The 17,914-nt window shown below is 39.3% G+C and overlaps 1 protein-coding gene across 4 annotated transcripts in view; it reads right to left on the bottom strand.

Annotated features, from left to right (window-relative positions):
* SEMA3D (semaphorin 3D) overlaps positions 1 to 17,914 on the bottom strand; it is a 148,666-nt gene that overhangs the window by 10,710 nt on the left and 120,042 nt on the right. For 3 of the 4 annotated variants that reach the window (XM_080555458.1, XM_080555459.1, XM_080555457.1), the window contains 5 exons: positions 14,732 to 14,820; positions 12,847 to 12,888; positions 11,457 to 11,614; positions 9,102 to 9,166; positions 6,744 to 6,883 (listed from right to left, as the gene is read on the bottom strand). In XM_080555458.1, the coding sequence (XP_080411584.1) occupies positions 6,744 to 6,883; positions 9,102 to 9,166; positions 11,457 to 11,614; positions 12,847 to 12,888; positions 14,732 to 14,820 (494 nt within the window). The remainder of the gene's footprint in view (positions 1 to 6,743; positions 6,884 to 9,101; positions 9,167 to 11,456; positions 11,615 to 12,846; positions 12,889 to 14,731; positions 14,821 to 17,914) is intronic. The other variant, XM_080555460.1, reaches the window with a different exon arrangement.

The raw sequence follows: 17,914 nt of genomic DNA, 5'->3' as shown, positions 1-17,914 counted from the left end.
TGTTTTCCCCCCTCACTTCTCTTTTTGGTATCCTGTTTATGTTGTTTTACCCATAGGTTCAGAACTCTTCCTGTCTTTCCTCTCTACTTTTTCCCCCATAGGGCTCTGGAGTTTCATAAACACCTGGCATTTCATTACTTGGTAGTAGATCTTTAACCTTTCACTTGAATGCTTAATGTGCTCTTTGGTTCCTGACCTATAGATGTAAAACATATTTTATTAAATTTTGAGGAGAGTGAAAAGACTACTTAAAGACATCATTCTGTTTTGGTCAACTGTGGATTCATTCCCCCACTCCCCCCCCCCCCCGCCAATTATAATCAATACTTCTCCTTAAATATTTATAAATAGGGTTTAACAATTCAGAAGCACAACGGCTTTAATTCATAAAAAGCTTGCTGACATGCTTAAATTTCAGCATACAATAAAAATTAAACAGGAGAGAAATAGTTTTGTTCAATTGGGAACCAATTGTAAACCACAAAAATGAAGCAATTGATTACCATTAACTTTCTATTTTACTGGAGTGGGAGCAGATTTTTAAAAACATTTTATCTGCATTTTGTACTTTTTATCCTTTATGGTAGGCACTTGGGGTTTCAAAATTACACTAAATAAAACATGGCACATGCCATAGGAATTGGCAATATTTGACAAAGGAAAAATATCTCCATGTAATAGATTTTCGCAACCTGAATTTAACAATAGAGGAAAAATAGGCATTGCCAATAATGATGGCAAATCTTTAAACAATCAGTAAGTTGGAAAACAACCAAGGATTTGAAAGTGCTGTGGCACCAGGTTAGGTCAATGCCTTTTGTCCTTTGCTAATGATGTGTTTAGATAGCTCCCTCTTTACAAATAATTCACATGTCAACTCTTTCACAGTTAAAACACTGCACCTGTCTGGGAGAAGAAAGTGGCTTCAAAGCCTGCCTTCTCTCATTAATCACCATGTGAAAAAATGTTAGAGGTAAAGCTGGACTAATCATGGGGTAGCAGCAACCCCTGAACAAACTGTTGTAGGGGGGAGAGAGAAATGAGGAATATTTGCTGAGAATTCACATTCAGCTTTGTTTTTTCTATTGCCTTCTTATTCATCCTCACCATTTGAGTGGAAATAAAGATTACTCTGCTTTTGTTGGAATTATTGTTATATGCACCTTTTTTTCTGTTGTCCTGGTAAACTAATCATGTAACTCCAACACAGCTGTACAGTTGATTTCTCTACTTCTTCTTCTGCTTTTTTTTTCTTTTTTAACATTTTTTTAAAATTTATTTACTAAGAATTCACAACTAAAATGAAGAATGTGTTGTTGGTAGTGACATTATGGAGACACGTGCATTCTATTATTCTCAAGGTGAAGCTAACTTCTCATTCTATGACTAATTTTTAAACTTTTACCCCCCAATATATTCAAATGAAAGCAGAAATATCACCTTATATAGCAGCTCAGAGTTACATCTTTTTTTCCCCTTAGGAAACTGTCAAAAATATTAGTCTTACTTAAGGATCTCAAGGTATTAGAAAAAAATGCCACACCAATGAGTCATAATAAAATAAAAGAGTGAAAGCATGAGAGCTATAATTAGTCCCTAGGCTGCAGAATAAATCTTATTTTCTCCCACTCTTGATCTGTTTCTTATCGACCGAAGGATTAAGCCTGTGTCTGCTACAAAAATACTGAAATTCACTCCTGTGACAGAAAATACTACTAGAAACTTAGACCTTGGTGTACGTCCTCTTCCTTACTCAGCTCTCTCATCTGACTTTTAGGTTTCAGGGCTGGCCTAAGCATCCTTTACCACCTTTTTTTCACAAGATGCTTCTGACCAGATGTTTATAACAATGAAAATCACAGCCATCATGATGCAAGAATCTCCAGCCACAAAAAGATATGGAAACTTATGTCTCATTCACCAGCATACACCCACTAAGGTCAACTGAACAGGACACAGATCCTGGACAAACTGAAAAATGTCTTAGTCTGGCTAAAATGTTGAAAGGAAACAGCTCTTCCCTGAAGGGGTCATGCTCTTGTGCCCATCTAGAAGTCCTGTACAAGAGTGAGTCATGTTCATGTACCTACCAAAACGTCAGGCGGTCATTGAGCTGGGTCTGTCAGAAAAAACAGCCCAGGCTGTGGGGCAGGAAAATGGGACAGGGCGAGAATGGCTGCAGAAGAAACTGGAATGTTCTTCTGCCTTTCAGCCGATTTATTTTCACCTCCAGGTATGAATACACCAGAAAAGAGAGAGTTAAAAGCGACCCACACCTGTTCTGTCACTTCAGACCATATGGTTTGCTCTGTCCCCTGCATGGGTGCATGGCAGTTTGGCAGGCTCCAAGCCCCAGGAGGCCCAGGGTGAAGGCCAGCCTAAAGCAGGGGGCCGAGCACTTTCCAGAGCCACAAGACACCAAAACTGAGGGCTTTGTAGGGAGCCCTGCACTTGTTTTATTTTCTAGTCCTGATACCTATTATATACCTAACACATAGGAATTTCAGGAGAAATAAATACATATTTGAGTTTAAGCTTCAGGAAACTTCAGCACTTTAAGTCATTATGTAGAAATGGCATCCCCACTTTTTTTTTTTTTTTTTTTTTTTATGAACTCCAGTTGCCAAAACGCTCTCATCTCGGTGACTAACCCTGCAAGCACAGGAATAAACATGATCAATTGCGTGAGCAACACTAACCACAAAGGCACTAGATATTTGACTCCTGACCTTAAAACAGCCCCAAACTACAGGGAAATGTACTCCCACTGGCAGCAAAATGACCTGGTGACAGCTCCTGGACCACAGGAGATCCTGTCCCTCCCCGCAGGTTGCTCTGGCTGGAAGTCACACTCTGAACCATGACCCGAAGGGTGAAATGTTGGAGACATCCTGCTGGGCACAACGCTTCCCACCTAGTCTGGATTTTGCCCTTTTCCTTCCCTCAGGAAGCTGTAGTACATGTCAGAGAGAGTGCGTAGCTGTCTATTTGCAAAGCGAGGCTTAAAGACTTGCTGAGACATTGCAGCTACAGCCCTGGAACTAAAAGTCCGTAACCTAAATTCCAGGTGCACAGTCATTTGCAAAGCATGGTATCGTCATCACAATAAGTTACACCGCTAAGACACGCACTGAAATAATGCACAGTGTTATTTGAGAAATCTGCTGCAGGAAGGGAGAGGGAGCAGAAAATATAATTGTAATGGGAAAAGTTATGGTGAGGCATTGGGTAAGCAAAGATCAAGCTACACATTAAATATGACTACCCTGTTGCTGTCACATATGGTATTTCAGTCAAATTGAAGTACTTTATAAAGAAAGTCAATTACTATGCCTGTCTTTGAATTTTCCAGGAAGGCCTCCAATTAGGCTCTAATACCGATGAACTCATTTCCACTGATAAGATAGATTTCAAATTAGAAAAACTGAAAATCTTAATTTAAAAATGCCCAAATGAAAAAGGGATTAACATTTTAACCTGCAAATACTCTTATTCCCTTTAACAGGAAGAGTGATTGCTCAGCTTTTCTACAGATTGGGTGGGTTTATTTAGGCAGCCATATCTGAAATTAGGAATTTAACTTCAGGTACATGCATTTTTAAACATGACATTCATATATGATTAACTCTTTTAAAAATAAAAAAAAAAACTTTTTTTTTTTCTTTTCTTTCTGAAAAATGAAATGTCCCAACATGGTAATTTGAGATGTGAAAGCTGAGTTTACACAGGATGAGTTCCAGTTCTTAGGAGACTGGAACTAAACTGGGTCAAAACACTAGAAAATAAGAAAAAGAATTCTCTGGCAGGAATCAAGCAAAACTAATAGCTATATACTGTTTTAAGTGATCTGATCCTGTAATTGTCAATGTGTGCATATGCATTTATACAAGCTGCAACCTTCAAAGACTGGAAAAATAAATAAATAAATAAATAAAATAAACTAACAAAACCACCCCAAGGAGTTCCGGAACATGTGCTCCAACTTCTATTTTATCAAAGCTAGATCACAGAAACACTGCTATGGCTTTAGGGACAATATGTGGTAAGAAGCTATTTGCCTACTGTTAGCATTCATAATGTAGAAAATCTGTCTGCATATTTCTTCTTCAAATTTTCTTCTAAATTTGCCTCAAAGGTTAATCTAGCCTTTTAGCAAAGCTTTACTTTTCTCATACAAACAGATGTCAGACTGTTTACACAGAGCAAGCCCAGTAAACATTTCTGTGGAAGGCTGCTAATGTGCAAAGATGTATACTGTGCGCTTGCTGGAGATTCAAATGCCATCACACATAAGTGCACATTTCCATCCTCTCTCCCTAGATCACAACCTTGGCACGCTGGGCACTCCTGTAGTATTAGGAATCATGGTGTCTGGATTACTGGTATTTGGTGCAAAATTGGGAGCGGGGGCCCAGCCATTCCCACAATGAACCTTTTAGAAACACAAATGTTGGCAAAAAATGGCATAGCCTTATATTAAGCTATGTTATATAGGCTTATAGCCTGCTCTAACTTTGTTCAAAAGTCAGTTTGATCTGCTGTTTGTTTTGCAATCAAATCAGAAAAAAAAAAAAAAAAAAAAAAACACCATGAACTTGGCTTCCTGACTTTCAGGTGCACACCTGAACGTTTGACGTAGGAGAAAATCATTTTATTTACTTTTTCCTAAATTGACACAGGTAAAACTTAGAAACAGCACTCCATAAGAGGCTTTCAAATCTCGAAAGTACTGCTTCTTATGATACAGAAATATTATGTTCTTCACAGAGAACTGACTGCTTTAGATGAAGTTTGTAGCTCTGAGGAACTTGGACACATGCTGTAGTTACGATGCATTATTTAAAAAACATGACTGGGTCTCCTCATAATTTAATATGAACTACATTTCAGAATTTAAAAAAAAAATAAAAGTACCTGCTTAAATTTATTTTTAAAATTACTCTTAAACACATGGTTTGAATTAAGCAAATACTTTACTTTTTTCTCTGATCAAATATGTAATTGCATTTGCAAACTGATGCCTTAGGGAAGTAGAGCACAGTCTTCTGTACAGGACACTTAAAGGTAAATCAATTAAAGCACAAACCATGAGTGCCCATAGGTCTTTAAAGGCTGATACACTTCTAACTGGGTTTTCACTTTAACCACCTGTGGCTATGATCATGGTTGGCCTGCTGATCAGAAGACCACAATTTTTTTTCCAAGTATGGATTGTAATGGAGGTTAGAGATGGTGTTTCAGACCAGTAAGCTCCTTCCTTTGATATTTAGTGCATGCTGGGGGAAGCAGTGCATCTATAAATTAGTGAGATGTTTATTCCCAGCAGAGGGAAGAATCTTCGGCAATCCAAAGCATGAGTGAGAGAAGGGGAGTAAATTAAAAGCAATGCAGTGTCATAGTCAACATACAGCCTTGCTTTTTGTATCTCTTATGGAGAAAACTCAGAGGTGACTTGTATCCCTTTACTCTTGCTTCCTGGGTCAAGCCGTAACTGAGGTCTCAACTTTGAGGTGGCTTCATCCCTGCAGACTTCCCTTCATGCTACAAGCGGTGTTTAGTGGATGACAGCAGTGAGGCAGGTCTCAACCAGAGGTGATGCTCTCATGGGCATCTGCCCTGGCTTGCATCTCCCCAGTTTTTACAAAGAACTAGACTACTTTCCGCACTCAGAAAACCTCACAGGACAGGTTATCATTGAGAGTGGAAGACTGGTTGTGTGTTTGATAGTTCCTGTCATTTAAACTAATTTTTGTCTGGGATGAACATTTAACAAAAAAGTGTATCTAACACCTGGGAGCAGCTCATTTGAGAGGGCACTTCTTTTCCTTTCTTCTCCTTCCTTGTTGCCATGGCTGCAGCCACAGCAGGACTTGGCCTCAGACACAAAATCATTCATGTAAGGGAAAGGCTATGAAGGCTCCCGAGGTTTGAAACTCTCTCAAACCCAGTCAAGATCAGTCCCAGTTCGCTGACCTTTTGGGCATGTAAGAGGGCCCCTTTGTCACTAGGCCAGAAAGGAGTCTGCAGGACATGGCACAGGGGGCAAGGGAGGACCTGGAGGTTTTTCCAGCACTTCTCCACTGGTGCAGACCCCAGAACTGCCTCCTGCAGGAGTTAAGGGCCATCGCAAATTTCAGTGCTTTCTACTTCAGCTGCAAGGTGCAATTCTTTAACGTGACATCTCTGCCTCAGCAGAGTGCCATTTCAGAAAAATCCTCAGATTCCAAAGAAGAAAAAAAATAAAACAAAAAAACAAAACAAAACAAAAAGGTCCTTGCTGTACAAACTGTTCCTTCTCTGGGGAGACAGAGAAGCAGCAAGATATACAAAGCAATTCTTAGCTACAGTGCCTAACAATATAAGGGAAGGCAGTCAGACACTAAATGGAGCAGAGGTTTGAACATACTTTTGCCTGCAGAAGTAGTTGTACTAGTTACTGAACAAAAAGTCTTTTTTTTTTTTTTACTTTCAGTATTTTACCAGTATTTAAAGCCTAATTTCTCTATTCTTCCTTTTTTTTTTTTTTAATAGAATGAGCATGTAAGTCAAAGTAAGTATCTAAATCTGCTTATGATCCAGTGCAAATGGCTTCTCTCTTCCCCAGATGGTGTTACCAGAATGCTATGCAATACCTAAGGTGAGGCAAGGAAAAGTAAAACAATGGCTAATCCCAGTAACTCCAGCCTTTCAATACTCAGCTGAATTCTCTACAGAGGAAACTTGTCTTGATGACTATAACTTACCTCTTCTCGATGTTCTTCTCCAGAGCGTTGAATGTACCACCTAATAGAGGCTTGCTGGGACTTAGGAATACATTCCAGAAAAGTTGAATTAAATTCAATGCCAAAAATCACCTTTTCATCAGCAGTTTCATGACTAATGCCTGGAAAGCAAACATGGTACAGGAGATTAACCCTGACCTGTTTTTTAAAGCAATGGGAAAATAGCCTGATTCAGAACAGATGCTATAAGAGTGAGTGAATTATAAAAAAGCAAAAGGAAACTTAACTTTTAGCTTAAACTATAACTATGAGGATTTAGAGGCGGCTGCTAACCTTCCTCCAGTGCAACTGGTTTTTAAGGAGGTCAATAAAACCTATATCACGAGCTTGCTCCATTTTAAAGCTGAAGCTTTTGCCTTTGAGGATTTTAAAATCTGACCTATATTTTTCCTTTATGTAATGCAACTAGTAAACCTGAGAGAGGTGGAGCAGCTGCTGAAGGTACATCGTAGGGTCTGGTTTGTTCCTCTCAAACACTTTAAAGGAGTTGCAGGGCTAAAGTCAACTGAAGTTTGACTTCCTTCAGTATCATTTGAAATTCCCTGTAGTATGTTTCAGACCAAACACTCAAGTACACGAGCAGATCTAAGCTCTTTCTTGGGGGTTGGTAGACCTGAGCAAGTCATTGCTAAAATCTGCAACTCCATCTTCCTTTTCAGGCTGTCTTATTTGTGTCTTATCTGCCTTATCATCAGACTAAAGCTGTTTCTTACATCCTGCCAATAACAGAGAGGAACGTGAAAGCAGTGGCGTCTCCTAAAATAAAGGTTTGCTCAACAATAAAATGGATACAATTTTAGATTTTTTTTTTCAATATAATATGTACGTATATGAGATCTGCAGAAATTCAAGCTTTTTGCATTAAATGCTTTTCTTTTATTTCACTGTGCCACAGAGATTTTAGTAGAGCCAAACAACTTCATGCAGCCAATGCGGTTTCTGGGATGGAATCTCACACAGTGGAGCACTGAATTTAAGTAGGTTTTGGGGCCATAATGTTGTTAATTATCACAAATAGCATAAATAAGCCAAGAGCCTGGAGTGGCACAGGTCAGCTTCATGGTTTTATGGCACACAGGGATTGTCCCCAGCTGGATGAAATTTCTCTTGGTAGTGCTATGTCATGGATAAGGATTAATACCAATTTGCATGCTAAGTCATTTTACATTTGTCTAGGAAAACTGACTCTTCCAGTATCTCTTTATCTTTCCGGAAAAACGTGACATTGTCAGCCTTTCTGCTAGCATTTCTACAACCCTGAGCTTTGCACGGTCTCAGATGCCACTGCTTGGAAGTGATGGCAAGCAGCAAGTGGGTGAATTCTGGCCTTTTGGGAATGAACAGGAGTTTTGCCACTGTCTTTAATGGCAATGAGACATTACCCTGACTTTGTGACTATGTCTATATGTACACATGTATAGCCAGGGTCCTCTACACTGTGCAACAGACGTAAGCTTTGATCCTGTGGCAAGCAGCTCTGATTTCTGTAGGGATTCACGCCGAGATCTGCGGCAGGCATCCAGCACTGCTGCGGTATGAAAATCACCAGATCAATGGAAAGTGGTGGCTTTTCCTGAATCAAAGCTTGAGTGCAGCGATACAATCAATACTGTTTTGACTGGGTTGCTCACTTTAATAAGCAAATATAAGAGCCCCAGACAAACCCAAACTTGGTTTTGAATGCTTTTCATTTATTTTATGCTGCCACAGAGATTGCCGCGTAACCACAGGATTTCATACTGACAGTGCACGCTGCAAGGGAACTGCTGCAGCTGCCAAAGGAGCAAGCCAGATTCTTTGGCACCCGAAAAGAGGGTGTGGAAAAGGGAGGGGGGGAACTGATAGGAGGGGGGTAGGCTGTTGTTAATAACAGGAGTATTTAAGTAGCTGCAGGGAGGGGAAGGGGCTGCTTTGGCAGCTGGAGCTGGGTCTTAGGACTTGCATCCAGTGTATGTGATGGAAGGGGAAAAGTTGGTGTGTTCTGACTTTTCCCCTGAGTGTTTCTCTGTGGGATTGTCTTCCCTGTTTCTGAATTAACCGAGGTCCCAATAACTGCTCATAGTGATGTGTGTGATGTTTTCCCTCGCCTGGGTGGGTGCTGGGGAGGGATGCCCATACAGCATCCAAGGGTGCTGCCCTAGCCTTGGGTCCACGAATTTCACTGTGGGTTGAGAAATATATCTGAATCACAGGAAAGGCAGCTACTTTAATAGTGTTATTTTCCCCAGTTTAGCATGTTTTCACAGACAAACAGGGACCCTTAAAGCAAACTCTGTTGTCAAAAGGACAAAAGAGCAAGGAAAAGTGCAAAATACTCACTGTCTTCCACATCCCAGCATTGTGCGACAGGGTCTCCATATTTGACATCTTGCCTTCTGGCTCGCCTATGGGAAGAGCATGAAAACTTGTAACACTTCAGGCATAATTGCTGGAATTCAACAGCAAAATACAGAGGGGCTCAGCAGATGTGGATGCACGTTGCTCCCACCCTACTGCTGACAATTACGGTCTTAACTAAAACCAGCCTCACCCTCAAAGCTGCATGTGGCCTAGAGAGATTTGTACAATTGACATCAAGAGAAGGGCCTGTGATTTGGGAAAACCACTGTGAGGGGAAAGAGAGGGGGAAAAAAAGAGAGAGAAAAAAATAAATCTGGCTGGAATAAAGAATGTGCCATATAGTGACAGAAAGAACAGCTAAACCTGCTTTTAAACTGCCCATTCTGGGTGTAGGTCTCTTGGTGGGATGGACAGTCTTGGAAATATCTGGAAACATCCTTGACACTGTGCCATGAAAAAGATCTGAGGTTCAACGAGTCATAATAAAATCTGAGCTCAGGATCAGCCCAAGATAATACTGACTAGTAAATCTGCCATTAAAATGAAGAGGAGAAAACTTATATTTTAATTTGCCAACAAAAAATTGCCAAATCTGATTATCTTTCATCTGCATGTATAGAAAAAGCGCTTAAGCCAGTGATCTGGTTCCACAATTAACTTTCTTGGTAACCTCTGGGTGTGTTACTTAAACTCACTGTGATTTAGTGTAATTTTAGTGTCATAGTATTAAAAAACAAAAACAAAAACAAACAAAACCCCCTCTTCCTCTGCGGATGATTGCATTTATCTCCCAGGAGCTACAAACATGTTTATGTTTTAATTTTTCGGTGGAATAATTGGAGACCCGGGGAGGAGCTCCCTTTCTCACAGTCACACTGGAGCAAGACCTCAAATCTACAGAGCAATGCCTCAGTAGGAGAGCGGGTTCCCAAGGCCGAGCTGTCTGCTGTGGTGAAAGCTGTAGACATGCTGGAAGCACAGGCTGCTAGATGGAAGAAAAACATCCAACTGATCTACTGGAGGATTCCCAAGGCTGGCCACCCCATCCTTTGTTTCAGAGCCACAGACTTTTGGCCTACCCACCAAACTGCACATCTGTTGAAAAGCATGGACCATCAATCTCCATGCTCCAGCCCACCTCAGACTTCAGCAGGCCTCATGTGTGACTAACTTTGCAGTGAGCCTGAACACTTGCTTTTCTCCTTTCATTTACGCTTCTCTGAATTTAGTTTGCTTTGGCTTTGAGGGAAAACACATAAAGTTCCTTGACACCATGACACAATAACCTATGACTCATTAACTTCAATGGTTTGTCTAATTGCTCAGGTCCCAGCCCTGCAGCCCCTGAGGTAGAAAATCTCGTTCCAGAGCCTGAGCTCAGACTGCAACCTCTGACCCTCGCTACAAGAATTACTGTCAGGAAGGCTTCGTGCAAAGAGCAATGAAGAGGCTGTGGACTCCAGTTCAATCAGCCAGCAGAGCAATGGCTAAAGCAGCCAAAAACTCCAACAGGCACATCCCACATTGAATCAACAGCTTAGGTAATGCACTGCTGGAGCCTGCAGCACGCTCTTCTTCGATGCAGATCCATGCTGCAGCCCTAGCTGGTAGGTACAGAGAGTTCAGATAAAGCTTCTGTCACTGTAGAAAAACTGCTCCTGCTGCAGCCCAATCGCACTACTTAAACCTCTGTCTCCCTCTCATGGCTAAACCACAGATAAAATTTAGGAGAGTGGGCTACGCTATCTGAGTTGGTTAAATCAGATAGGAAAAGCTTGTTTGTTTAGATCAGGGAGTTAAATGCATTTCATTTATTGAGTTAAATGCATTTCATTGCTGATCACTCGGTGATACTAGAGTGGTAATATCACAGAATGGCTCAGGTTGGAAGGGACATTAAAGATCATCTAGTCCCAACACCAGGAGTGATAAACTTTGCTTCATAACTATGGTGGTGCCCTGAACAAAAAGCAAAAGCTCATGAGAGGCTCTCACATCTCTCTTCCATTGTCACAACCTGGCCCTCGATCTGAGCATCTCGTGCCTTAAAGAATTCAGCATAAAAAAGGAAAGTGATGGATTTATTATGTTAACTGCAGTAGCTGAGTTACTGTCACACACACTTAAACAATGCTATGTTGTCTTCACAGCTCTTCAAGCAGAAAATATGAAACATGGCCAGAGTTTGATCAAATTTTAAGGTAAATGACATGCTATGTTAAAGTAATTAAAAAAAAAAAAAGGTGAAAAAGGTGACACATTCTTATTGGGAACCTCTTAAATTCTTGCAAGCAGCAAGATCTTTTGCAGCACATGGTATTTTTTTTTTCTTACCTTTTAGAAGTGGGGGCGTATCTGGAACAGGAGTTTCCATCCCAGGCACAGTATGGGTCTCTGGCAAGGCAGCAGTCTGCACAAGCCTTCCCATACGTGTGACATCTGTGCAGAGAGAGCTGAACCAATCCATCCCTGGAACCAATGTACAATTGCTGCTGCAAATCAGGCAAAGCGAATGAATTAGGATCTTTCTCCAAGTAGCCCGGTTAAAAAGTTCCCTTCCTCAGTGCCACACTTGCAGACTTTCAACCTTGTCCCAGATTTTTGAAAAAAAGAGGGAGAATTCCTCCTTTACTGTAAGCTGTTTCTCAGGGCTCAGTGTGAACTGGCCATTCCCCACTAATCCCTGATGGAAAGGGGACTGCCGTCCTGGAAAGACACCAGCATTCAACACCCTTACACTTTTGGCTTTGTGTTGCGTCAAAAAAACCAGAAGCAATCTACGGCGAGGAGGGTTTATTAACACGTTTAAAAATAAGGGGCTGGATAGCCATGACATTATGAGTCTGGGAACTAGTGATGACCTTGTGTGAATAAAACATCATCTTCTGCTTCTGATCTTCAAGTAGTATGAGGATAATATTACTCCCCTTTCCCCAATGGGTGAGTGGATTGCTTGTTGAGACAAGGGTGGTCCAAGTGCTTGCTGTTGAGCCAGAGCTGGCTCATGCAGCACTTCCAGCTGGCTTGCCACCTTTTTGGGGGGGAGATGGGACCCAGCTGTGCTGTGCGTGCCTGAACAACAAAATACCTCCTGTATTTGGCATGTTCTACTGGAGCTGCTCCGGCCACCTCCATGGGGACGGAAGGGGTGGCTCTGGTGTCACGCTGCCTCCCGAGCCTGCACGGATCCATCACAGAGCTCGGAGCTGCCCTGAAACCCTTTCCCATAGGGGGAGTGCCAACTGGGACCAGCCCCTGCCAGGAGGGGACCACCCAGATTTAGACAGTGAACTAAGAGGAGGGGGGCCAGTGTGCAGGCTGTGCGTGCACAACATTCAGCACAATGAGGCCCTGAGCTCTCCTGACTACTAATACATAAAAAATAACAACAATAATAATAATTTATTGCTAGATTGTAGAGAGCCAAGTATTTCTAGTGTCCGGAAAATGAATGTGCATTGACTTCATTCACAAATCCCACAACCATAAGACTGAAGATTTGTTTCCATGAATAATTACCAGCTTGGGTACACAAATTACTGTTTGTAAGCAAATGTAAATTAGGCAGGGAAACAAGTTCAAACATATCCCCTTCTTTCCAGATCCATTTTAAGAGTTATCCATGGAAACTTTGGCCAATAAGTAACAGGCGCCACCTGAAAATTACAAACTAACTGTTCGGTGTACCCTATATCCTGCAGTAATTAAATGAGCTTGTGATTACCTGCTTCTGAGAAATCTCCATAGTCGAGATAAATGAAGGGTGCTAAAAAATAAATTAGGAAAGTGCATTAGTTTACACATTCACTTTTGTTAATAAAATGAGAACAGACACTAACATACCCAAAAGGTAAATTAAATTACAGATTAATTTATGTGGTTTAAACTAATATTAAAACAAAACAAAGACAAACAAAACACTAAATTCTTGCTTACAAAAATACCTCCCATAATTTTTCCCTGCTGCTTACAAGGTGACTGGTTTTAATTCTTAGAGTTTGCAGTCTATCCTGACCTGGGGACTGGCAATGAGCCTTTGCATCAAGTTAAGTTCTTATTAAACACTACTTGCAAGGTTTAGATGGCATTTAAGGGATACAAAGGCAGATCTTGTGCACTAGGATGCATTTCACTTCTGTGAAAGACAGTGAATTTTTGCCGGTGACTGATGTAAGAACAGGACAAAGCTCTGAGTATTATCTATCTCCTAATAGAAGATAATTAATCTAAGCCTACTGTTTAATGTTAATATGGTTCTAGGAAATAAGAGATGTTTTTTCAGCCCCTCACCCCCTTTAATTTTCTGGATTCAAAACCATAGAGGTAAAATAAATGTTACCAATAAAAACGTGAAGGAATGTCTGCTGACTAGAAAAAAAAAATAACCTTTTATTTTGTTTTGTTTTAAATATGATACGGTACATTCGCCCTTGACATTATATTTTAAGAATGCAGCAAATTAGTGCGCATGCTGAAACTCCTGATTACTTGGCAGGCCACTGAGTAATCTTGGTATTTTCAGAGCAATATTTATAATCGGTGTCCGAGACAGTTAGAAGAAGGCATGGAGAACTTTTAAATCAAAGTTTTATCATACACGTGACATATCAAAAAGCATTACAAAAATAATTTTTAAATATTCTGTCCTCATGCTTGGAAAACGCAGCCTCTAAGACTCAAAATCATTTCTTTAGCATGGACAGAAATTTTGGCTGAGACCTCATACAGCACATAAGAGAAAGAATATGCGGGAACATAATCAAAACGCCAGGGACACAGATAAACTATAATGAAAAAGCAAGGTGAAAACTGAAGAAGAGCTATATAGGTGAAGGTGAAAAGGAAGGAAAGTGAGAATGCAAAGAATGAAGAAGAAACTGCAAAATGGAAAAGAAAATCAGCAGGAAAAGCACATCTCTATTTTCCTACTGGAATGGAATGTCTGTGTAAGCTTCCTCACCAGCAATGAGGTTAATCAGAAATTATGCCTGTGCAACAGAAAGGAGGTTTTTTTTTTCTTTTTTTTTTTTTTTTTTTTACAAGTTCTATTTATGAAGAAGTTAATGGTGTTCTCAGGACTCTGGTGACTTTTCTTCTCAGCCAGAATAACCAAATCAAAATGGCCAAAAACACTGAGTCAACCCACTCCAAAAGATTAAAACACAATGATAAACAAAACTTGCTTTATTTTCTTTCAGTTCTCAATTGCTAAGGTGTTTTATTTTGAAGAACTTCTCTACATCTGTGGATTTTTTTGTTTGTTCGGTTTGTAAATTATAATTATATAAAGAATAATCACAAAGCTGAAACAACTGGAAAATCAGCATTAAAAATACAATAATAATAAATAATTTGTTCTCATAATAAGATTGCAGACTAGAACAAGGCAGGAAAAATGGGACTTTCTATGAGTCTGAAAAATCATGGCCTGTTTGATTTTGTTATTTTTTTTCAATTAAGTCATCAAAGAATACCAAGACATTTAAAAATTTACGTAGTGTCCCTCTGAAAACTTGAACTAGTTCCAACAAGCAAACAACCAGACAGACAAGGCCAGTTTGGGCCTTAAAGTTCCCTCAATAATAGAAATAGTGTCTGTTAATTCTTACCTTGTATATCTGCAGCTCTTCCAGGACCACCTCCTCCTTAGTCCACTTCTCCTTTGTAATACTCACAACCTTCAGGACTGTGCCTACATCTGAAACAAATGTTCACCAAGTAAACCCCACTGTTACATCTCGGCTACTCCATTTCTTACTTCATATCAACTTTTATATATACATTTTTAAAAATGATGCTGTAAACTTAGGCTAGAAAATAAAATAAATAAAAAATAAATAAAAAATAAATAAATAAATAAAAAATAAATAAAAACTGTGCACTGAAAATAAACCTAATGCATCAAGGATGTAGCCTTCAAATGGCATCTATCCTTACCTGCATCTATCACTACCTACATAACTCTATAAAATATGTTTGGTTTTACCATATGGCAGAGCCAACGCGATTGTAGATTGTGCTCAACAGGGGTGGTCTAGCACTGCTGCTACACAAATACACACACATACAAACACTCATAAGCACAAGCACATTCATGATCCCAGCTGGATCTTTCTGCATGTTTCCTTGAGCTGGAATTGGGACCCATCTGACCCTAAACAGATCCAGTTTAGGGGGCCAAACTGGTAGAAACCTATTTTATTTATTTATTTATTTATTTTTTAATAGGATTAATTTTCATCAGCACAACTTCTTAATCAGAAGTAGGGTTCATTTTAATGTGGGAAATTACGTAATGCATTTTTTCTCATTTGTCTTTTCATTTTAGGGAGATTTTTGCACAAAATCTCCATTCAACATTAGAAAAAGTTTAAACAGTGCAAAATTTCTTTCTTTATGTTATCTTGAGATTTATTTTTTTGTTTGTTTGTTTTGTTTTTTTTGTTTTGTTTTTTGTTTTGTTTTGTTTTGTTTTTAATTTTCTCTGTTCATTAATTTCAACCTGAATTCTTCATCTGTGAAAAAAAAAATAGATTTTTTCAGACCATTACACATTGCAAATCTTTACTGGCCTTGGAAAAAAAAAAAAAAAAACTTAAAAATTGCCTATGGAAGTGAGTTGGGTGCTGGAATATTCATTGTGGAAATGACACAGCACAGCTTAGTGCTAAGCATTATCCATCATTTTGAAATAATGGAAAATAATACATTGTAATGGAAAGAATGTGATTTTCTTTGTTTTTCCAAACTACAGAAGATCATATTACCAATCAAAGTTAAGAGTATTTCAGTTTGCCTTATATATTAGACATTTGTTTTGTTTTGGATATAATTTCCAAAGCCTGTGTATGTTAAAAGACCTGCAGCATGGTTGCATGTGCCTGTCTTTCTAAATTCTACAATAACATGGTTACATACATTCAAACACAGAGTAAGTTTCTGATCTGCTGCTAAAAAAATCTCATAGGTTATTTGGTATGCTTGTATTCAGTTTCTTTATGTGCTATTTGAAATTTTATATTTGTGTTTAGATTTTTTTTGTTTTTTCCATAGGACAAGTTTAGAAGATAAAATGGAACAAAAACACATGCCTCTGGAGAAGAAAACTCATTTTTAACGAAAGCATGATAAAAAAGTATCTGCATGTTATGGAGTGCCACCTAGTGACTGCATGGTACCTGTGCGCCTGGACACCTCCAAACCAAATGAATTACTCTGAAGAGTTAGCACCAGTGCTGGATAGTGACAGGTAACATGGCAATATTCTGGTTGCTGGTCTCTCAGTATAATTTCATTCCCATGAAAGATTTTGTATCAGAGGATAATAAACATCTAAAGGCATCCTCTGCAATCACTGAAAGAATATCTTGTATATTTTAGCTATAACCCATCTTTTCTTATAGCCTGTTTTACATTATTTTTCTTCAGTAGTATCGCTGTAAAAGCAGGCTTTAATGGGTACTCTCAAATCTTATGCAGCTCACAGCCTGAATTTGTTCACTTTCATTTGCCAATGACTATATTAAAGATTGCATTCAGAAAGCAACAAGGATTTTCTGTCATCATGGGTAAATTTTATTCCTAGCCTCCCCAGGCAGCCAGGGAGCAAATGCCATATTAATGTTCTTTTCTATGAAAATGCACTTTTCCATTTGACACCACTGCACACTGGTTGTACTGAGTTGTAGGGGAGTCTCACGCCTTCTTTTTTGGAAGACAGAGTTGTGAAGTGGATTGAGCTGAAAGATATAAATGCACAGAGAGAGGCTCTCTCTGAACTTGTGTATGTGATAGTGCAGCTGGGAACCTCCTGAAGGTTGAGAAAACCCACACATTTTAAAAGGCAATGTTCTGTGACAATTCACACCTGTCCCCAGATCACTTCAGGGTATGCGTAGCTATCAAACTATATGACTTTAAATTTGCTTATAGTCCAGACAAAATGCTGCACAACCCAACAACGAGTAGGATTCGAACAAAGATTTAGTTTCTCCAAAGCTCATGCACATCCTCAGATAAATCTTTTCCCCTCTGTGTACCTCAGTTTCACCCACAGTGAGATGGGGATAATGGCAATGGCTGCCTTAGTAAAGCATTCAGATCTTCTGGTGCAAAGTGCTTTATAAGAGCTATTACAACAGAGGAAACTTCAAACTGTGGATTAAGAATAAGAAATTTCTGTGGAATAAGATGAGGGATTATACTTTAGAAATGTTATGAATAGGGATGATAATAATTCTTAGCATGCCATGCTGTCGGGTGATCTATTCAGTGATTTTGAATTTAATTACTATGGTAAAACCAGAATTTTTCCTTAAGCTATCATAAAAATGTAAATACGTACATAATTACTGACAAAAAGACTGCAAAGCAGGTTTCTTCCCTAACAAGTTAGTTTAGCCTCTCTCTTTTCAATCCTGGCTCTCTTGTTTGGAGCTATTCATGTTGCACGGTAATATCTTTAAATTTATTGAAGTGGAATTGTTGCCTTAGGCTCAATGTGAAATCTTTCTTAGCTTTTCAACGTCACGAGGTGTAATGTTGAAGTAAGTACCATGTCACTTTTGATAACAGGAATTACTCCTTTTATTTATTTATTTATTTATTTATTCCACTTTTAATTGCCTATTGATGTGCTGCCAACAGGAACTGGAGCCACATAACATAAAGACAGGTAGTGAATGACGCTTGGAGGGTAGGAAAGTCCAGGTACTCTGATCCTTAACTGGGTTATCACCTAGGTACCAAGAGGCATTAAAATCTTAATCTCAGAAGAAATCTCTTGAGATGAC

The sequence above is a fragment of the Anser brachyrhynchus genome, assembly GCF_964034855.1.
Source record: "Anser brachyrhynchus genome assembly, chromosome: 1".
NCBI classification, from domain to species: domain Eukaryota; kingdom Metazoa; phylum Chordata; class Aves; order Anseriformes; family Anatidae; genus Anser; species Anser brachyrhynchus.
The sequence above is the reverse complement of the archived record's forward strand: the minus strand, read 5'-3'. Positions and strand labels throughout refer to the sequence as shown.